The 23,169-nt window shown below is 43.3% G+C and overlaps 1 protein-coding gene across 4 annotated transcripts in view; it reads right to left on the bottom strand.

The window, feature by feature from the left end:
* Positions 1 to 2,386: 2,386 nt before the first annotated feature.
* RAB9A (RAB9A, member RAS oncogene family) overlaps positions 2,387 to 23,169 on the bottom strand; it is a 43,725-nt gene continuing 22,942 nt past the window's right edge. For 3 of the 4 annotated variants that reach the window (XM_073614863.1, XM_073614864.1, XM_073614865.1), the window contains 2 exons: positions 12,312 to 12,347; positions 2,387 to 8,559 (listed from right to left, as the gene is read on the bottom strand). In XM_073614863.1, the coding sequence (XP_073470964.1) occupies positions 7,923 to 8,528 (606 nt within the window). In that variant the 5' untranslated portion in view covers positions 8,529 to 8,559; positions 12,312 to 12,347 and the 3' untranslated portion in view covers positions 2,387 to 7,922. The remainder of the gene's footprint in view (positions 8,560 to 12,311; positions 12,348 to 23,169) is intronic. The other variant, XM_073614866.1, reaches the window with a different exon arrangement.

The raw sequence follows: 23,169 nt of genomic DNA, 5'->3' as shown, positions 1-23,169 counted from the left end.
GCTTCCAAAGCAGAGCTTTGTGGTGTTTGTTGCCTACACACCTATAGTCCTAACTGGAAGCATGCATTTGAGAGTAGATATGCTGGGGACACAGGAAGATCCTGCAAGGCAGCATTGCCACCGTCCCAACATATTTTAATAAGATTCTCCAAAGAGACGGGGGGGGGGGGGGGGGGGGGTTGTGGATTCCAATGCCAAAAGTGCTAGAAATATGCAAATATAAATATTTACAAGGAATATTTAAAACAATAATTCCAGTCAATTTAAAAGCATTTTATTCAAGTTATATATTAAGTTAATAGATTTTAAATACTACTTGTACCGGAAATCTTGTTTTATAGGCTTCTTCATCTACATACCAGGACTCAAGACAGATTCAGTGTCAACCGGTGGTGAGACTCCACCGGGGTTGATTTACTAAAACTGGAGTGCGCAAAATATGGTGCAGCTCTGCATAGAAACCAATCAGCTTGTTTTTTTTTTTTGTTTTTTTAATTTTTGTCAAAGCTTAATTGAACAAGTTAGAAAACGATTGACTACCATACACAGCTGCATCAGATTTTGCATTCTCCAGTTTTAGTAAACCAATCGCACAGTGCTGTCAGTCTAACATGGTACCCCTGGTGAAAATGGTAGTTTAGCATGCTTACCTTATGGGTGTACCTACTGCTGATTTAAAATCAGCAGGCTTGTCGCAGTTAAGGAAGCAGCACTTCAGTAGCCATGCTCCCCCCTACAGTTAGATGGGTTGAACTGTGCACATGGAGAATCTGAGACCAGAGCAGTGACCATATCTAAATTGACTTTAAAAACTGTACGCTGTGAAAAATAAAGTGGTACACTTTTTGAACAGGGAAACATAAAATAACCCTTTGCCTTATTCCATGCTGCCACAGACTTCTTTCTAGCTGCATGACTGATCTCCAAAGCCTCTAAATCTTCTCGCACTACAACATTGTTGCATGCAAATTCCCTTGCAAAGTGTACAGCTTTTAGTTTGCCTTTAGTAAATAAACTCCAGTGACGCCAAGCAAAAAGCCAAAACACAGGATTGTTTTAAAAACAACATTAATGTCCTGGAATGGTCAAGTCAGAACCCAGATCTAATAGCAATATATAAATTGTGGCTGATTGTTAAAGGCTGTAACTAAGGAAACTTGAATAGTTTTTACAGTTTTAAACTTTGATATGAAAGAGATCGTGATTTCCCCTCCAAAAACAAAAATGTAATATTGCAGCTCATCAGTCCTCAATGTGGTAGCTGCATTTTTCTTTTCTCAGGCCAAAAATATTTTCAGCAGGTAGATAAAATATCCCTTCAAGCAGAACTCCCTGATTTTCACAAAATCCCCCATTAGTAGACCGCCCTCCCCACACACACACAAAACACTAAACAGTTATTACATTTGTGAAATTTCTTACCGTTTAAGAGATATGACTGATTGAATTTTCAGGAAGTCAGCTCTGTGATTCAAAAAATGCATCATCTTTTCTGGCAGGTAGGAGGTGTTAGAACAGGGATTGCATCATATCCTTTTCTCTCTCCAACTGTAATCAGCCTACATTTCCCATGAATCCTTTGGATGGGAGTGAATGGGGGAGGTACACTAGGCTTGTACATGTAAATGTGAACTCACCCACTTCAACATAAATCACACCCCTCATTCTGCAGCTAGCAAGCCATACATAACACATGGTATGATAGGTTACAGCCTTATAGATTGACAGCGCATTGTGCCGTTATTGGCACAATGTGCTGTCAATCATAATAACGGTGGGGGGCGGGACATCAGCAAGTGGTGTTCTTGTATACTATACCTGACAGAGTGGGACATCCTCGCTGTGTCATACAAGTGATTACTGATAATAATCCCTGCTCTGCACGGAGATAGCAGGCGAGGGGGTGCCCCGAGTGGAGGGGCAGTGACTATCAGGGAGCAGAGGAGGACACCTCCATGGGCGGCACAGACCGGGGGCTGAGATACCCCTTCCACCCACAACACGTCTGCTTCCTCCCTGTTCTTTCAGAGGACTACAAGGGGGCATGTCAGACCTGAGGAGAGAGATAGAAGCCAGCGGTCTTACAAATAGGAAGTCACCAGGCAATAATGTTTTTTTCAGCAAGTTCAGCAGCCTATTACAGAGGAACTACAGAGCTCAGAACATGGATGGCAGTTGGTGAAGGTAGGAGATCAGCAACAAGGACACGGAAAAAATAAAAATAAATTTGGCCAAAGTTCTGCTTTCCAGAAAACCAGCCAATGATCAGCTGCACCAGATTTTGCATGTTAATGTTCTGTGACAGTAGTGCAAAGAAACATCTAAGGTGATGTTTTTTCATTTGTTAAAACACGCTATTTAAAAGATACAAAAGGACACAAAAAAGTGTTGTTAAATGGTAAATATCTAGTGCTTTATTGTTAGCATCTCAGGAACTGTATAATCAGCAGTGGTGATGGGAATTAGAACAATTGATTTGACAAATCTACAAAACAAACATAATGCAAAAGTTTTTCTCAAACTTAAAAAATTAGCACATCACTAAATACAAATCTCCAAATCTGCAGCTTCCACATTTATAGGATTAGGACCCTAAACTAACTGCTCATTTCCATTAGAAAGGAAAGCCTGAAAACAAAAAGTACCTGTAAAATTAAAAAAGGCTAAATATCTTTAAATTAGCAAGTAAATTTGTAAACCAATGGAATGCAGACTATCATAAAAAAATAAATCCAAACATTTATTTGTTAAAACGCTTTCTCAAGTAGTGCTTTTTACACATTCAAGTTATTTTTAAATCTTACATTTGTTTTACACAATAAATCTGGCTATTTTTCCTTTTTCTGCATAATACAATAATTCAATGGGCTCAATTGAGTAGGCTATAATTATAAATGCATGTTATTACCACAACTATTATTTTCAGGCTTGGGGCTTATTATTTAGCGCTCTTTGTCAAAATGATGGTCATAATGTCATAGAATAATCACTATAGCTTAGTGAATGTGACATAAAATTTGAGGTATTTTACACAGAACTTTGCCTGACATGATTAAGATTTTAAATTTAATTCTTCAATTGTAATTTTCCACTGCAGATCACAAACTGACTTTTTGCTGTGGAGCAGTCCTTATCGAGGGACATTTTGATTAGACCAGGTCATCATTATTCCTGCAATATAAAATACTAATAGAACATAGGAATCATGTATTTAATTAAGGTGAGAACGCTAGTCAAAATTTTTTTTTTTTTTTTTATAGTTTGGACAAAGCGGGGGAAGCTGAGAAACTCAGTTCCTAATCGGCAGATTCTCCTTACTCCCTATTGCCATTAACAGGCATTACTGGGACAGAAAGTGAGAAAACGCACTCGAGCAAAGAGACAAAAACATGACAGGGGTTCTAATCCTTCCCAATTCTGTAAAAAAAAAAAAATTATTATTATACACACACATTATATATATATATATATATATATATATATATATATATATATATATAGGTTTGTAGATGTCCTGTTTTAGTAGCAACAATTTTCTTTGCCAATGTTTAAAGAAACTGCTGCCAAATTTGAATGATTTAATTTATAAACTATCACTGTAGCTTAATCTGAACAAAAACCGTGTACCTGAAAGAACAAGTTTTTCCCCAACTGGGCTGGGCTGCCATCTTGCCTCTTACACAGCAAAGCAAAGGAAAAACCAGCCTGCCAATCACAGTTCGCACACCAAAGACATGTCTGGCCTTCCTTTGACTGTGCGCTCTATGGGGCAGTAAACATGTCAGCATCCCTAAGGTAGTGGTTAGACATGAGGGCTTAGCTGATGAGTTTTGACAAAAACTCAAAATTTACATAACTGATAACAATGCCGTTTAGTACAAATAAGGTGCAGATTAAGAAGATTCCACTAATGTGCACCTGCTTGGATGATGCAAAATGTTAAAAATAAAAGTTACAGGAGTGGGAACACAGAAAACAGAGTTAAAATGGATTTGCCTATGCATGGCAAAATAACAGATTCACTGAAACCTCCACCTTCCTGAGTTACTAACAGGTACCTCTTCTCACAGTAATTTGCCCACAGGAATGAGGAAAAGACGACCTTTAAGTAATTAACCACTGCAGCCCCGGAAGAATTTACCCTCTTCCTGACCAGAGCACTTTTTGCGATTCGACGCTGCGTCGCTTTAACTGACAATTGCGCAGTCGTGCGACGTGGCTCCTAAACAAAATTGACGTCCTTTTTTTAACACAAATAGAGCTTTCTTTTGGTGGCATTTGATCACCTCTGCAGTTTTTATTTTTTGCCCTATAAACAAAAAAATAGCGACAATTTTGAAAAAAAACGCATTATTTTTTACTTTTTGCTATAATAAAATATCCCCAAAACATATTAAAAAAAAAAAATGTTTCCCTCATTTCCTCAGTTTAGGCCAACATGTATTCTTCTACATATTTTTGGGAAAAAAAAAAAAAAAAAATCGCAATAAGCGGTTGATTGGTTTGCGCAAAAGTTATAGCGTCTACAAAATAGGGGATAGTTTTATGGCATTTTTATTGTTTTTCTTTTTTTCACTAGTAATGGCGGCGATCAGCGATTTTTATCGTGACCACATTGGACAATTTTGCCACATTTTTGGGACCATTAGCATTAATACAGAGATCAATGCTAAAAAATTGCATTGATTACTGTAAAAATGTCACTGGCAGTGAAGGGGTTAACCACTAGGTGGCGCTGTAGGGGTTAAGTGTGTCCTTGGGAGCGTTTCTAACTGTGGGGTGGAGGGGCTGTGTGTTACACTACACTGATCGCCGCTCCCGATCACAAGGAGCTGTGATCAGTGACAGTGTCACTAGGCAGAACAGGGAAATGCTTGTTTACATTAGCATCTCCCCGTTCTTCTTTACCATGAGATGATCACGGAGCTACCGGCACGCACCCGCCTCTTAAAGGGCAACATACAGGTACGTTAATCTGCCTGTACGTGCCCTTCTGCCGCAGTATATCTTTTCCTCTGCTCCTATGTGACTCCATTGGTGCCCATCAACTGGTCACTCAGTCATTACATAAAGGAATGAAGGGGAAGTCACATGCTCACTGCACCTGAAATTTTAATTATTTTTCTTTGTTCTGGGTGACCAATCAAATCAATGAGGAAGCAAGAAAGGGAGTGTATAGGGGGGCACTAAAGTAAACCCATTTTGTCCTTCATTAGCAAAGTACAGGTTCACTTTAAGACAATGTAAAAAAATGCTTAATTCTTAAATTGTACAACAACTTAGATTGATCAGTTTTAAGCAGAAAATCACAGGTTGGGTTATGTGGCAGTTTATTAGTCCTATGGAGATGCTTCCGCCTATTTGATTAGCATCTGTCTGTCTTCGATCTTGCACAGAATTCTAGTAGCAGGTACCTGAGACCTCTACTCTTCATTGTACAGAATGAGCTATACTGTGCTAGTGTAATTGTGATGAAACTAGTACTGAGAAAAACTCATGTTCTCACAGTTGCCAAGAGCTAGTCTAAACTAAATCATTCAATTTATTTGGATGTAACCTTTTTGAAAATAAGGCCCCTTTCACACTGGGGCGGTGGGGGCGTCAGCAGTACAACAGCGCTATTTTTAGCGCTGCTGTACCGTCGTTCTTGCAGCGGTATTCGGCCGCTAGCGGTGCGGTTTTAACCCCCGCTGGCGGCCGAAAAAGGGTTAAAATCCCTCGTACAGCGCGGTATTGCCACGGTATAGCCGCGCTGTCCCATTGATTTCAATGGGCAGGAGCGGTGAATACACCGCTCCAAAAAAGAGGTTTGCAGGACTTTTTTCACCGTCCTGCCTGCGCACCGCTTCAGTGTGAAAGCCCTCAGGCTTTCACACTGAACAAACAGTGGAGGCTGTTTAGGGGCGGTTTGCAGGCGGTATTTTTAGCGCAATACCGCCTGCAAACCGCCTCAGTGTGAAAGGGGTCTAAGGCTTTGTCCAAAGGTTTACTTTGTAAACCCACTGTTAACTTGAAACAAAACTACCCTGGTACTATAGTGGACCAAATAATATTATTTAAAGGAGAGTATAAGCAATTTATACACTCTGGGGCATGAATATGGCAAAAGGCTCTGTCCTAAGGACCCATGCTTTACTCCTTTACGACCACCCAACTCATGTGTAGTGGCAAAAGGGTGGGCTTTAACACCCATGCACGGTACGTATGCGTCACTAGGCAGCCAATATTTATTAGCGTGCTCACAGCAAAATGACAAAGCTATCAAAAGGCAGCTCTCGGTCCAGACTAAAGATCAGTAGCTTGCGGACCAGCTTCTAATCATGTGACCATGATTGCCAATTCTTAAACGGCATCCTCTGAAAATTTAAAGAAAAAAGGCCATGATTTTTTATTATATCTGAACAGGGCTAAATTCATTTTTACGGCTATTAATTGTATGTGAACAAGGTATTTGCTAAAAGTGGTTCTAAAGGCTCAAGGTTTTTTTACCTTCATGCATTCTACGCACAAAGTTAAAAAAAAAAAAAAAACCTCTGTGCAGCCCCCCCCCATACTTACCTGCCCTTTACTGATGTGCACGAGAGCCTTATCTCGCTGGGGACTCTCCCGCATTGGCTGAGACAGCTACTGTCAATCACAGCCAGTAAGCCAATGAGGACAGAGAAGGGGTGGGGCCGAGCCGCAGCTGTGTGTGTGTGTGAATGGACACGCAGGGCAGCTGCTCGGGAGTGAGTCTGCTTGGGTGCCCCCAGAGCAAGCTGCTTGCTCTGGGGGCACTCGGCAGGCGGGAGGGGCCAGGAGTGCCAACGGGGGGACCCTCAAAGAGGATCGGAGCTGCTCTGTGCAAAACCATTGCCTTTAATATCGCTTAAAGTAGGTATGTGTATCTAAGGTACCCAACTTCTTATCAGTGTTTAATGGTCAACCAAGGATACAGGTTTCACAATTTTCCACAGGAAATTACAAAGGCTGAGATACAGCGGCCCCAAATCCAAATCAACCCCTAGCCACCAAAAAGTAAAATACTTTTTTTTTTTTTTTTTTTTTAAATATAGCTCATTGCTTGTTCATAAATTAAATTTTATGTTATCAGACACTGAACATCATAGCTCCAAAATATTAATTTTGCTCATCGTAGGCAAGGGTATATTGTTATGCATATTCATGATTTCTCATTCATGGCAGAGCCAGAAAAATTCCAGAAGCCAGGTAGCTAATAAACTTCTACCTTACAGCCTTTGAGCTCTCAAGGAAGTGCATGTTAATTGACTCCCTACAAATGCTGCTAGACTGTACTGACTAGGGCTTCTCATTTCTGTATTGTCTACACCCGATTTTAGATATTAAACAAAAAAAAACAAACAAAAAAAAAGCCTCAGGTACAAATATAACAATACTAAATGCAATAAGTGATGAAAAAATAAAAACACTGATTACAGATCAAAACAAAGCGATAACAGTGAAAGATACCAACTTTAAATGTCATCAGTTATTGAACTCTGTATTTATCAGTTGCAACTGGGCACAGTCCAAAAGGAAAAATAGTCACAAACATAATTATTATAGGTCTATTATTTTCTCATCTTTGTCATCCATCTAATCATTCATACAGCATGAAGGTTTAATTTATAAAGTCTTCCTCTATGTCTCAGTATAGTAAATTATTGTTAGTTGTATTAATAAGCACATTTACCAAGGAAACCGTACGCACTGTGTGTGGTACATATCCTGGCACCACAAGGGTAAAGTCTTTGTGAGGCCTATGGCTTTTCCATAGCGAAGTTTCATTAAATGACTAATCATCACTTGTTCTTTTCCAGTGAAGCAACCCAGACCTACTGATGAATACATAGTAGACCTATATAGTGAAAAAGTCCAGCTCATACTGAAGGTGTTAGAAGTGGACTTCCCTTAAATAAAAGTCAACAGCAGGTTGAACTGGACTTGGGCTTTCTATGTAGATTCACTGTATCATTATGGATCAGTTGATCCGTTCGATCTTCAATAGCCAAAACTCTTCTGACAGCTTCTTCAAATGCTGATGACACATTAGTGGCATCCTTAGCACTTGTCTCAAAATAGGGATGGTTCCCATTGTCTCTGCACCAACCCTCAGCTTCTTCTGTTGAGACTTGACGATCATTGATGTCTATTTTGTTTCCCAAAACCACAAATGGGAAATGTTCTGGATCTTTAACATCCGCATAGTAGACAAATTCTTTCTTCCAGTTGTTTAGGTTTTGAAAACTCTGAGAGTCATCAACACTGAATGTCAGCAGGCAACAGTCAGATCCCCTATAGAAAGGGGTCCTCAGGCTCCTGAAACGTTCTTGGCCTGCAGTATCCCATATCTGCATGGTCACTGAATGATTGTCCACCTCCAGCTCCTTATTCAAAAATTCAACTCCTATGGTGTGAAATAACTGGGTGTCAAATTTGTTGGTAACGTATCGATTCATGAGAGAACTCTTCCCGACTCCACCATCTCCCAAAAGGATTACTTTTAGCAAAGACGACTTGCCTGCCATTGTTATAAAGAAAGGTCTTCCGATTTATTTTCTGAAAAAGAGAAAATATTGTAGAAAAAATGCTTTGTACATACATTAGGACATGTGTTAAAAGCTGCAGAGAAACAACTACAGACATTGGCAGATTGCAGTAAGCCAAAGCAAATCATTAGGTTTAGTCATTGCATTCTAACGTGTTAGCATTTTTATGTAATTTAATATAATCTCAATCATACAGTACAAAGACTTGCATTCAAAGACAATGGATTATATGCAGGCTACCTTCAGGTGATTGAACACTGACAAAAAAACTAGCAAGGGCCACCCCTAGTGTGCACTCAAATAACACCCTGCCCAACCCATGAGATTTTTTTTTCCCTTAGGCGGTAGATCTGTTTTCTTTTGGAGAAAGATTTTTCTTTTTAAACCACTCAATTTTTTTTGTCACCTCTAGCCATATCTGACTGCTTATTGCCCTGAGCTAACAGTTTTCAGATCGGTACACCTAGGTGTTACTTTGGGGACATATCTGGGCCCCAGTTTGAGAGTCTGGCCTTTAATGTTTGTTTCAGGCACTGTATCCTGCCTTAGGCCTCAAAGTGTTGTAAGCTCTAACGAGCAGGGCCCTCTGATTCCTCCTGTATTGAATTGTATTTTACTTGTATTGTCTGCCCTAATGTTGTAAAGCGCTGCGTAAACTGTCGGTGCTATATAAATCCTGTATAATAATAATAATGTATGTAGTTAGACATGGGATGCTATACAGATCCAGGGCCTAGGTCAATTCCCATGGTTCCCAGAACCTGAAGACCCCTTGGGGGCATGCCCACTATGACAGGGAACATCTAGTAGGCCCAGGGTCATAGTTAAAGACAGGGTTTCCCTGTATGTCAACACCAGTTCCTGGCATTAAATAAAATATTTGTCAGTGTGTACTATAGGCAGAAGAATGGAGGTGCCCGTATTATAATTTCCTCTATTATTTCTCAGGTGCGAGCAATTTAAAAATGGTCAGTTTCTCTCCTTCTGTCTAGACTTACTACATTGCTGTACTTCTCCTGCCATCCACTGCAAAGACAAAGCCACAGGAACAGTCAACACCTGGGTTATATCTGGATGGGCAAAACCCCATCCATTCCACATACTATTCCGTGAGTACAGTAGGGATGCCTCATTTTGCAATGGTGGATTGCAGATGCAAAGGAGCTAGGACAAAAAAGGGATAAATACCATGCATTCTGCAGACGAACTACAGGAAACTCAAAAACACTGTCTAGAGTGATAGCTGTTCCACTGTCCCTCAAGCGATGCCCTATAATGACACCACTCTCCTCATCCGATTTTCGTTTTCTCTCAGGCACACACCATGAAGCCTGTCTGACAAAAGCAGATTTCTCTGCCATGTCTGAATTCTTGGAAATTTTTCAGCACTTCTAGAAGCTCTGGTTTCCAGAGGCTAGAAATGCTACATGTTGTCTTTTCCCATCGACTCCATTCAGGAATCGGAGGTGGAACCTTCTTTACATAAGGATGTTATGAAGTACTGGAGGCCCTTTATGCTTTTTCATGCAATTCCTGTTAAGGGGTGACAGTTGTCTTCCAGCTGTGCTGCTGCGTCGTCACCTTCACATCCCCCCCCGGTGGGGACTACAGATGGCAGTACCTACATACTCTAGCAGGCATAGTCCACCCTTGTCACCATCAGTAACCCAGTTCCTACAACTAGTATTTAAAATAAGCTAGGAGGGGATTTCCTGACAATTTTCTTCTAGTGTCCAATCACTCAGGGGTGGAAGCATAACCCAATCACTGTGGATATGATGCCCTGTGACATATGAAAAGGAGACTAAACTTCGGTCCCTTACACATGAGATAGGCTCCATTGGAACCTGCCTGCTCAATGGGGAATCTGTCTACTGATCCCCATTGGGCAGGCGGATGGCTGGTCTTTGTCTGCTCTGCTGATAGAGTTAACAGACACAGCCAACTCTCCACTATGGACAGTTTGATGTAAACGGATCACCTGTCCATTTACACCTGACTGCCATCCCCATCCATCTGTTTACTGTGGACAGGATCATATGTCGGTGGGTGTCTGTCTGTTGTTGGGGTTCACCTGAAAAACCAACAGAAGGACCTGATTGGTTTACTTGTGTGAAAGGGGGCCAGAGATCTGCAGTTCGCCCCTTTCCTCTCCCAAAGCAGCATGCTGGCTGCCAATGTTTACACATGAAGATCTTTGAATCAGGGTAACATATGTAGGTGATGTGATGATCTTGGTGATGTGCAGCCAGCAGGACACGAATAAAATCTTGTGAAGTTTTTATCATTTGGGAGAGGAGGGCAATGGAAGCATATGGAATTTAAAGATCTAAGAAGGTGCACTTGGCCTTTAACAACTTGCGATTCTTTCAGTTTATATGCAATTTAATCATCTGGGAAGAGATGAATAAAAATGTACAAAATCATAGTGATAGAATCAACCGGGACAGAGGCTTTTGGAGGGGACTGAATGCTAGCCTCTTGTCTACCGACTATGGGCCCTGTCATTTAAGGGAGCTACAAGCATTTAGGAAGATGTTCTGTTATGTAATGCAAAAGGACATTATTAAAAAGGCCACAATGGTCTCTGCCAGTGTGGGGCTCACAGCAGATGCTGTTGCCATCAGCAAGCCACCTGTCTGGGGCCCCCTGCCATAATGTGTTTATTGTAAGTAGGTCTGCTATTGTCTGAAGGAGTTCTGTGTTAACTAAACCATTGTGTGATATTTTGGGTAAATATTTGGGTCATTGTTAACGTGGTGAGTGACCTCCTTCTCAAGTGTATAAAAGCCTGTATTCTTGTTCAATTAAAAAGTTCCAGCTTTGCAGCCAAACGAGTCCTGCCTAGTCATTGTTTGTAATATGCGGCTATAATATCTCTATTCAGACTGGAGGAAGCAGTATATGATGGAAGCACTCAAGGGGAGTGTGGGACGTTTCATTACAATCATATTTAGAAAATAAATGCATTGATTTTCCAGGGAAATAACCCACGTTGCCAACCTGACACACAGTCTATGTAAAGGGATTTCCCTACCCTTACAAAAAGGGAATAATTTTTGAAGCTTGTGTGTAGAAATCCTGGTCATACTAAAGCACAGCGAATACATGATATCTTAATTTCTCACTGGACATAACACTTCCAGAACCTGTAAAGAATACAGGAAAACAGTAATAAACAATGTCAATCAGAAAATTTGCTGAAAAAGTGCAAGAACCATGCTTACAGTTGCCAACTGTAATGCACAGAATTTTATTATGCATTTATAAAATCAGTCCACCCAAAACTGAAGCTAGCGAGCTACATAAAGCATAACTGCTCTTTTTCGGTGAAGAAAACGCATATCTGCATATATGGAAAAAACAAAAGGCTCAATCCACAAAGCTAAAACAACAGGATAAGGATCCTTCATTTAAAAAGTGCAACAACTAAAAAGGAATTGTGAAAAGGAGAGTCACAGCAGTAAAAGAAAGATTATCATTTTGGTAAAGATGCGTCAATTAAAGTGTTTTTATAGCTAAAGAAAGTTTTGCCTATAAAACATAAAGCCTATGTACTACTACTACAGCATTCATTAAGGGCAGATATTGTTTTTCCTACATTCAGCCTAGATTGTGTGACATATTAATTATAAATCAATACCAGTGAAGACAGTACACGTCAACATAAAGCCCACTTACCCAAGTAATTAGCCTGCACAAGGCAATGATTAATGCACTTAAGTCTAGTAAAGAAAAGAAGTAGTCAGTCGAGATACATACCTTCTTCTTCTTTCACTTCCTGTCATCACTCAGTAGCTGAAAGAAACAGAACAGAAAAAAACAAGAACATGATTTTCCAGTCTCATTGCATACTGTGTCAACACAGTATGAACTTCAGGAAAAATGTCAAATCTACCCTTGCAGTGGCGCTCCACAGCAGTGGGGAGTGTTAAATTATCATTTGCCTAGTATACCTGTAAAAAGTAGTTTTAGCTAACCTTATCCCTCATTCTCCATTCCTACAGCTGATGCACAACTTGTAGGCAGGCCCTTGGTGTCCTCACTTACAATGCAGGCCTACTGGTCCTGCATCGTATTTGATAAAGTATAAAACAATCGCTAGCTGGTGCGTCAAAGAGGATGCTTCGGGTACCAGTCACATAGAAGAGTAGCCATTGGGAGTAGGGTAAGAAAGTCCTTGTTACAGGTATCCTAGGCAAAATGTTATATTTAACCCTTGCAGTGCAGGAGAGCCCATAGCAAAAGGTAGATTTTTCATTTCTCTTGAGTTGAAATAAACTGCAACCCACAGGAAGCTAAACAATTTCTCCCCATTGAAGAGCAAAGCAAGTAAAATAATAAGAAAAAATAAATACATAAAATAAAAAGGGACAGTTAATTAGGTCAGCGAGTTTGAAATCAGAATACACATCAGACAGTCTTGACATCTGTGGCCTTAAAGCGATATTAAAGCCTTGTTTTTTGTTTAAAAATAACAAACATGTTATACTTACCTGCTCTGTGCAGTGGTTTTGCACAGAACAGCCCCAATCCTCCTTCTCAGGTCCCTTGGAGGCACTCCTGGCCCCTCCTTCCTGCTGAGTGGTCCCACAGCAAGCAACACGTTTGTCCATTCAGATAAGAAGCTGCTGCTCGGCCCGCCCCGTCTCCTCATTGGCTCACTGACTTTGGTTGACAGCAGCGGGAGCCAATGACACCCACTGCTGTGTCTCAGCCAATCAGGAGGGAGCCGAGGCTCTCGTGCAACAATGCTGGATCGAGATTGGGCTCTGGTGAGTATTAGGGAGGCTGCTGCACAGAGAAGAATGCAAGATGATAAAAAAAAAAAAAAAAACCCTTCTGCCTTTAGAACCACTTTAAGCAGGCCTCTCAGGAACATAACAAAATTTGCATTACTGGCAATTACTTACACTACTCAGTACATGCACACTTCTCTGCACCACCGGCCACCAACTAATGTGACAATGCTCAGGCCCAGTTATTGGCTGCTCAGACATTGAAAGCTGCATTGTGTAGTGGCATCTGTTCCCCCCCATAGATGCAAGTAAACAGGGCTGCTTTGTTCCCTGCTGCTTCTAAGGGTAGCTACAGATCTGCTTTGAAAGCAGAGCTCCACCCAAAAGGAGAAGTTCCGCTTTAGGGCTTCCTCCCCGGCTCCTGTTTGTGAAATGGAGCTTATGGGTAGGAGGAGGGAGCAGGTACCAGATTTTGACAGGTACGTGCTCCCACTTCCGATAAAGCGATCGGAAGTTCTCCTTCCCCCCCTCCGTCCAGAAGTCTTGTGGGACACATGACATGTCCCAAAAGACTGTGGGATCATTCACAATGCACAGTGGGCACCTGGCTGTGAAGCCTCAAGCGGTCACAGTCAGGTGGCCATAGTAAAGATGCTGGCACCACCAAGAGAGGACACGAAAGAAAATGGCTGGGTTGAGTACACCACTGGATCATTGGACAGGTGAGTGGCTGTTTATTAAAAGTCAGCATCTACAGTTTTTATAGCTGCTGACTTAATTTTCACTTAAGAGACTGGAGCTCTGCTTTAACTTCACTGCATAGGCCCTTATGATCGAAAAGAATACAAAGCTCAAAATCAAACACATTTTGTTTTACCCTAAATAGAAAACTTTTTAAAACTACTGTAATATGGGCTTTTAGCAGATTAAAGGTCTGCTTATTTTTCAGACTGTAACTGCACCTCTGCTCTCAATACTTGCTAAGAGCTGTTAACAGTCTTCACACAAAAGAGAACATTGCACCTTTTGTAACTGGTGACTCACTTTTAGATTTAGCAATAATAGAATGCTGCATCATGGGAAGTCAACATAAATATTTTTTTTATCAGTTCTCTCTTGACAAGTCGCTGCCATTAATTACATTCATAAGAGCCCTTTCACATTGAGCCGCGGGCAGCGTTAGCGGTAAAGCGCCGCTAGTTCTAGTGGCGCTTTACAGTTGTTTTATCAGTGCTATTTGGCTGCTAGCAGGGCGCTTTTAATTCCCACTAGCGGTCGAAGAATGGGTTAAATGCGTCCGTGTATCGCGACTGCAGAAGCGCTTTGCAGGCGCTTTGGCTGTGATGCCTATTGATTTCAATGGGCAGGGGTGGTGGAGGAGCGGTGTAGACACCGCCCCAAAGATGCTGCTTGCAGGACTTTTTTTTAACGTCCTGCCAGCGCAGCGCTCCAGTGTGAAAGCACTTGGGCATTCACACTGGGGAGACAGGAGAGGCATTTTTCAGGCGCTATTTTTTAGCCCATTAGCACCTGAAAAAACACCTCCATTGTCTTAAAGTGATTGTAAAGTCTCAAGGTTTTTCACTTTAATGCATTCTATGCTATTCATACTTGCTCCCTGCAGTGGTCATCTTGGTTACATGTAAATGTTATCATTCCTGTAAAAGGACTGTGGATTTAACCTCAAGCCTAACTTGCACACGTTTAAGTCTTTAAACACTAGTCTGAACAAGTATCACAGACAGTGGTGGGTGTAGTTCAGTTAAAGAGGAGCTCCAGTCTCCCCCCAAAAAATTTTAAGTTAGCACCTACAAATACTTTAGCTGCTGACTTTTAATAAGGACACTTGCCTGTTCAGGGATCCACCGATGTCCTCACCTGAGCCAATTCTTCAATCAGCTTAGAGCGAAGGCACTGGCACCTTAGGGAAACCAGAAGTAAAGCCTTCACGTTTCAAAGCTGGTTTCCCACTGTGCTTTGTGAATGGACCCTCAGACTTTTGGGACCTATAAAGCGACTGGACTGGAAGTGGGAGCGGGTACCCATCAAAACCAGGTACCTGCTGGGGAGTAGGGGGGGTAAAGTATGCAAACAAGTAGAACTTCCCCTTTTGGGTGAATTTCCGCTTTAACCCCTTGCTGCCATCCCTTTAGATTGACCTTGCTGCCAGAAGAAGAGACTCCTATTCATTTGTTCACTGTGATTGGCTGCACAGTAATGACATAACGGGGAGCCCATCCTAGTGTCTCCTGCACATTGATACTCGACTGAGCAATTGGTGACAGCTCAGTCACAGTTCTGTGAGTACTGATCGAGCGTGCCACAGAACAGCACTACACCACTTACATACAGCAGCTTGGTGGTAAGGCCTACCCGTCATGCTGCTGCATATATGCGCAACTCTGTGGTGAAGGGGTTAAGCTTTTAATATGCATTAGTAAGCCTGACAAAAAAAGGTTTTTTTGTTGTTGTAATGAACCCATGACCAGGTCATGCATACTAGTATTCTGTCTGAAGAAGCAGTAAAAGCACTCTAAAACAAGCCCTTATTCATCTTTGTATTTAAAAGCATTGTGACTAAATGAATTTTAAGGGCCAGTTCACACCATGCTTGCACATGAATCACACAGGAAAGCTCTGAGTGTTCCTGCACGGTTCACATGTGGTTCTGTGTGGTGTGATTTCAGACCATTCATTTTGAATGATCTAAAAATCACACCGCGCTAGTGCACACACTACTGTTTAAAATGCACTTTAACCGGACAGTATAGAACAAAAGTACCAGGTGATCTGATGTGGGGTGTTCACTTTCTATTGACACCCAATGTAGATTGCAAATGGAGTGCATTTTGCATGCGCTCTGAATCGATTCATGTACAGGCATGGTGTGAACCAGCCCTCAAAGTTCACAATACAGGCATGATGTTTGTCTACGGCAAGCTGCCAGCCCCTAATGTAAACCACCAACAGATGTTTCTAAGCTGCATGAAACCAAACCTGACTGACTCTATAGTCTTTGTTGTGATCTTTGAGAATCTTCTGCAGTCTCGCCAGAGCTTAAGGGTCGGTTCACACATGGGCAACACGACTTTAACGCGACTTTGTACCGCGACTTCAACGCGGCTTCAGCGCGACTTCGGCAAATTACGAGGCGACTTCAAGTCGCCTCCATGACGGGCGACTTCGCCGGCGGCCCCCCCCCCCACCGTACCAGGCCGCATGCCCTCAACATGGGGGGTGCTTTGGGGCATGGGGGGCGCAGTGTGCGCCCCCCCCCCCCCCCAAAGCACCTTGTCCCCATGTTGATGAGGACAAGGGCCTCTTCCCGACAACCCTGGCCGTTAGTTGTCGGGGTCGGGGGGCTTATCGGAATCTGGGAGCCCCCTTTAATAAGGGGGCCCCCAGATCCCGGCCCCCCACCCTATGTGAATGAGTATGGGGTACATGGTACCCCTACCCATTCACCTAGGGAAAAAAAGCGTCAATAAAACAAACAGTACACAGGTTTTTAAAATAATTTATTAGGCAGCTCCGGGATCTTCTTCCGACTTCGGGGGTCCTCTTCCGACTTCGGGGGTCTCTCCGCCGTCTCCTCCCGGTGTCCGCATCTTCTGCCGGCTCCTCCGCTATCTTCTGCAGCTCAATTGCTAGCGGTGGTCCGGACTTCTGCCTTCTTCTTTTCTTCCAGAGATGTTGACACGACGCTCTCTCCAGCTGGAATGGTCTCTGAACGCTCCGCAACGGACTTATATAGGCGGTGACCCCGCCCCCTTATGAGGTCACTGTCCCAGGGCATGCTGGGGCTGTGCCGTCATAAGGGGGCGTGGTCATCACCCGGTGACCACGCCTCCTAAAACGTCACAGACCCAGCATGCCCAGGGACTGTGACGGCATAAGGGGGCGGGGTCACCGCCTATATAAGTCCCTTGCAGAGCGCACAGAAACCATTCTGGCTGGGGAGAGCGTCGTGTCAACATCTCTGGAAGAGAAGAGGGAAGAAGATGATCCAGAGGTCCGGACCACCGCTGGCAAAAGAGCCGGCAGAAGATGCGGACAGCGGGAGAAGACGCCGGAGAGACCCCCGAAGTGGGAAGAAGATACCGGAGCTGCCTAATAAATTATTTTAAATACCTGTGTACTGTGTTTTTTATTGACGCTTTTTTCCCTAGGTGAATGGGTAGGGGTACCATGCCGCAGCGCGCCCCCCTCCCCCAAGGCACCAAACCCCCCATGTTGAGGGCATGCGGCCTGGTACGGTTCAGGAGGGGGGGGCGCTCGCTCGTCCCCACCCCCATTCCTGTCCGGCCGGGCTGCGTGCTCGGATAAGGGTCTGGTATGGATTGGGGGGGGGGACCCCCACGCCGTTTTTTTGGCGTAGGGGGTTCGCCTCAAGGTCCATACCAGACCCAAGGGCCTGGTATGCCCTTGGAGGGGGAACCCATGCCGGATTTTTATTTAAAATTTGGCGCGGAGTTCCCCTCAAGATCATCTGAGCACAAGTCGCATGCCGAAGTCGGATCATGCGAGACGGCGATCCGACTTTAATGATAGTCAATAGGCTGAAGTCGGATCAAAGTCGGATCAAAGTAGTACAGGGAGTATGCTCTGAAGTCGGAGCGACTTCAGTAGTGTCTATTAAGACGCTAGCGTTAACTCCCATTGAAACTATTTCTGGAGCGACTTGGGGCGACTTGAGGGCGTACAAGTCGGATCCCAAGTCGCCCCAGTGTGAACCGAGCCTAAAGTGATTGTAAAGCTTTGTTTTGTTTTTGTTTTTTAAATAACAAACATGTTATATTGGCCTTTTCTGTGCAAGGGTTTTGCACAGAGCGGCCCTGATCCTTCTTTTCTGGGGTGCCCCGGCGGCTCTCCTGACTCCTCCTCTTCATCGAGTTCCCCCACAGTGAGACGCTTTCCATCAACACAGACAGCAAGACCCGGTCCCGCCCCCTGCTTCTATCAATCTATCCAATGAGGACCTGAGACAGGAGGCTGGAGCTGCTGTGCTGGTCCCCACCGCTGGAACGATCGAGCTCAGGTAAGGGGGGGAGGTGCTGCAGCACAGAAGGTTTTTCACCTTAATGCATTGAATGCATTAAGGTGAAAAACTGAGGGTTTACAACCCCTTTATGAAGGCCAACAACTAGTATGACATGAGCCTAAGGCTGACCATACATTATAGAATTTCTTTACAATTTTCTTTAGATTTACCTTCAACTATGTAGTGCAAGGGCCTGCCCAATTGGATACAATTGAAAGTGTTGCCTTGTTGTAGTTTTGAGCTCATATGGTTTTTGGTAAATCTAAAAATTGTACAAGAAAATTGAACATGTATGGCCAGCCTAAGAGTCACTGAAAAAAAAACAAAAAACAAAAAAAAAAAAAAAAATAACCCCACACCCTTACAAAATGTAACCGCAATTACAAAAATATATAAATGGCGCCAACCTGAAAATCAGAGTGTGTTGTGAAAAATGTGACACACTATTGATCATACCATACAGTTAAAGTAGGCGCTAATCCCCTTAAAGCGAACTCATAATCTGTATTTCAAAAAAACATGTTTAGGAGGTCAGATCTCTGCTTGAACATCCGTGGACCACAAGTGACGTCACGTCCGTTTTGTAATGGAATGCATGCAGAGGTTGGGTAAGAGCAACATCGCTGCGCACCGAATAACCTGACAGAGCTTTGAGCATCTTGCTTATCTAGAAATGTCGACTGAGCTGGTCTGGGCACTTTTTACACGTAAGCGCATAAACTGTGGGATTTATTTTAAAGGAATTTTAATAAACTGTGTTGCACAATCATTCTGTCATTTTCCTTCCTGTGGTTTGATGTTCATCCATTGATGGGAGAACTCCCTATTGCAGGAGGACACGCTGATTGTTTAAAGAAGGAGTGAAGTTGGCTTCGGGCCTTGTAGGCCAAAAAATAAAAAAGGCTTGACTGGTTCTGGTGGCCTTAGGGCTCTGGTGAGTGCATTCATAGCTTCACTGGTGGTGGACTGTTTGCGTATTATCTAGGATCACCCACATAGAAGCACCGTGGATGGGATGAATTGTTGATGAATTGCTCCAATATTGCTGAATATAAAAATGACTTGTGTTCTGTTTTTTTATTTATGTGCTTTTGTTTCTTTGCTTTTCTAATTTTTCTACAAGTTTGAGGTTGATTCAATACCAATTTTTGGGTTACATGTTTTTCACTTTATAAAAGTGGTATATATGTCTATTTAAGGGTGTTAATTAATGTAACAATGTTAAACATATATGTTTTTTGAAACTCAGATTATGGAGTTCACTGTAAGGGGATTAGCACCTACCTTATCTGTATGGTTTTGGACAATGTAAGTGCAAGTAGCTCCAAGTCATGCATCAACAGGTGAAGCCCAGCATGCCTCTCTGCTCCAGAAATTATAACATACTGTTACCATCAAAGCATGAAAGATGCTGGAATCCCTTCTGTCATGACTCTGATAACTGACAACTAATTGTTTTGGTTGTAGGGTTTTGCCAAGGGAAGTCATTAGCGTACTGAAAACTTTAGCAGATCTCAGAAAGTGCAACACATTTTCCTATATAATATCTGCATAAAATGTAGAGCACTAATGTACATATAGCAAGACCGAGTTGAGCTGAGTTAATAGAGTTGAGAATTTTTGTTTGCTTTTTACATGCTCATATATGCACTTGCAAACATTGATATATACATCCCTAAAAAGACTCATTTTCCTTTAAGTCATTTCTTCCAGCTGAACCTCCTGGCACAATACAGAGACGGCTTCTTTTTCTTCCTTTCTCATGGTGTGTTAAGTGGAAAGTTTCAGATTTCAAGATGGAAAAAGATGGTGCACTATACCACTGCTTCAGTTAGCGACTGGCATGATACCTTTGCTCCATTTTATGGTTAAGAAGTTTTACTGTAGTAAATTATTATAATATACACACACACACACACACACACACACACACACACACATATATAGTGCAGGTAGTAACAAAGTCTCCATTTACAAGAAAGGCTCACTAAGGCTCGGTTCACACTGGGACGACTTGGGATCCGACTTGTCGCCCCTCAAGTCGCCCCAAGTCGCCCCAGAAAGAGATTCACATGACAGTGAATGGGAGCGTCTTAATAGACACTACTGAAGTCGCTCCGACTTCAGAGCGTACTCCCTGTACTACTTGGATCCGACTTGGTAGGCGACCTGTACCATAGAAATCAATGGAAGTCGCCTCCAAGTCGGATCTCTCTCTAAAGTCAAGCGACTTTGCAGGCAAAAAATTTTGTTTGCCCAGGCAAACCCCTCCCTCCCAGAGAGATGATTGTCCTGTGATTGGCCACAGCCGAAGTCGCCTGTCCTGGAGGCGACTTGAAGTCGCGTTGTAATTTGCTAAAGTCGCGCTGAAGTCGCGCTGAAGTCGCGTTGAAGCCGCGTTGAAGTCGCCGTACAAAGTCGCGCTGAAATCGTGTTGCCCCTGTGTGAACCGAGCCTTAAGAGCATGGAGAATGGCTAGTGTACAAAAGTTGACCAGTCATTTTTAAAACAGCGTGTTTCATGGAGGTGATAGAGGATTAGCTATGGGGTTTTTGGCAGGTTTTATGGGTTTCATTGCAAGCAATGTTTTCAGAAAGACTTGGAAAACAGTCTTGACATTTTGGCTGTGCCGGCCACAAAGCCAAATGGTAAGATGCTGAATGAAAACATTGAGGGTGTTCGTACATAATTTTAAATACATTTTAAAATAAATTTTAGGGTCACACTGCGTTTCCTGCTCCGAATTGCAAATCGCACTGCCCTTGCAATCTTCTGCGGGTGTTAATACAAAGTTAGGACACCCCAAATGCAGGTCGCAAACGCACTGCGTTTACCTGCATTGGATCACATGGTACAAAACCATGCGATTTGGTTCGTTGTGGCTCCAGAAAAGTGAATGCACTTCTTTGAAGCGATGCAGTGCAATTTGAGCCCATTCGAAATGAATGGGCTCAAATCGCACCGCACTGAATCGTATGTGAATTGCACAGAAATGCGGTGTGGTTCCTGTGTGATTCCTATGCTGTGTACAGTGTGAACCGAGTCTTACATGGCCATCTGAACAGAAGCATGTAAGTGCTAGCGATATGGCAATGTTACAACATTGCTCATCAAAGCTGCTTAAATGATGCACATCAGCCACCATATATCATTGTTACTCACTTCAAAAAGGCACACAGGCATAATTCCACATACCCATCAACAACATGAAATCATCTTCCTGTAGCACTACGAATGTTGTTACTGCATTTTGTAACCTGTGCCAACAGCCTCCATTTACAGGGATTCTTTTTTTTTTTTTTTTTTTTTTTTTGAACAGGTTCTACTAAGGCCCATATAAGCAAGGTTTTAATTGTAGACACTCCATGCAAATTATTCAACTATAAGAGAACAGGTCAGAAAATACCTCAAAATAGCATGCTTCCTTGTATGCATACAGCAAACGTATGAATTAATTTGCCTGCCTAACTACAAATAGCATTTTTCTTTGTAACCCTGTGCTAAACGGCGATTGTGCCAACATCTGCTATCTTTGTGAAGCAATCTTTGCCCTGGTCTCTTATAATTTGTGTAGCAGATTGTGTTTGTGCTCCAACTAAGCAATCTAAAGGCCTGTACACACGATCTGACTTTTTGACAACAAACATGCAAATTAGCCGTTTTGGAGCAACATCCGACCGTGTGTACGCTCCATCGGACAAACTTTTTCTGTTTCCATCGGACTTTTGTTGGCTGTGCGAACGCACAAACTTTCCGGCAACAAAAGTCCGATGGAGCAAAGTCCGATCATGTGTACACAAAAGCATCGGACTTTTGCACAAACTACAGTACGCGGCCGCGAGAATGTTTCCAGCGCGAACCCATCGCACTGGTTCTCGGCGACAGGGTACTGTACATCTCGTGCTGGCTGCAATAGGAAAAACACATTTTCCTATTGCGGGGAGCGCGAGAGGGAATTCCCCTCTGGGGGCATACCAGGCCCTTAGGTCTGGTATGGATTTTAAGGGGAACCCCTACGCCGAAAAAACGGCGTGGGAGTCCACCCGAATCCATACCCGGGGCATGCTGGGACTGTGAAGTCATAAGGGGGCGAGGTCATAGGATGACATGACCATGCCCCCTTATGACCTCACAGTCCCAGCATGCCCCGGGACCGTGATGTCATAGGGGAGCGGGATCACCGCCTATATAAGCCATAACAGAGCGCACAGACAGCATTACAGCCAGAGAGAGCGTCGTGTCAACATCTCTGGAAGAGAAGAGGGAAGAAGACATCTCTGAAGACTGGGCTCCTCCGCTAGCAAAAGAGCGGAAGATAGCGGAGGAGCCCGGCAGAAGAACCGGAGAGCGGGAGAAGAGGCCGGAGAGACCCCCAAAGTCGGAAGAAGACCCCGGAGCTGCCTAATAAAATAACTTTTAAAACCTGTGTAGTGTGTTTTTATTGACACTTTTTTTCCCTAGGTGAATGGGTAGAGGTACGATGTACCCCATACTCATTCACATAGGGTGGGGGGCCGGGATCTGGGGGGCCCTTATTAAAGGGGGCTCCCGGATTCCGATAAGCCCCCCGCCCGCAGACCCTGACAACCAACGGCCAGGGTTGTCGGGAAGAGGCCCTTGTCCTCATCAACATGGGGACAAGGTGCTTTGGGGGAGGGGGGGCGCAGACCCCCCCCCAAAGCACCCACCTCCCATGTTGAGGGCATGCGGCATGGTACGGCTCGCTCGTCCCCACCCCCTTTCTTGACCGGCCGGGTTGCGTGTTCGGATAAGGGTCTGGTATGGATTTGGGGGGACCCCCACAACGTTTTTTTCGGCGTAGTGGTTTCCATGAAAATCC

Source organism: Aquarana catesbeiana, linkage group LG02 (genome assembly GCF_042186555.1).
Source record: "Aquarana catesbeiana isolate 2022-GZ linkage group LG02, ASM4218655v1, whole genome shotgun sequence".
Lineage (NCBI taxonomy): Eukaryota > Metazoa > Chordata > Amphibia > Anura > Ranidae > Aquarana > Aquarana catesbeiana.
Note: the sequence above shows the minus strand (reverse complement) of the source record. Positions and strands in the feature narration are given on the sequence as shown.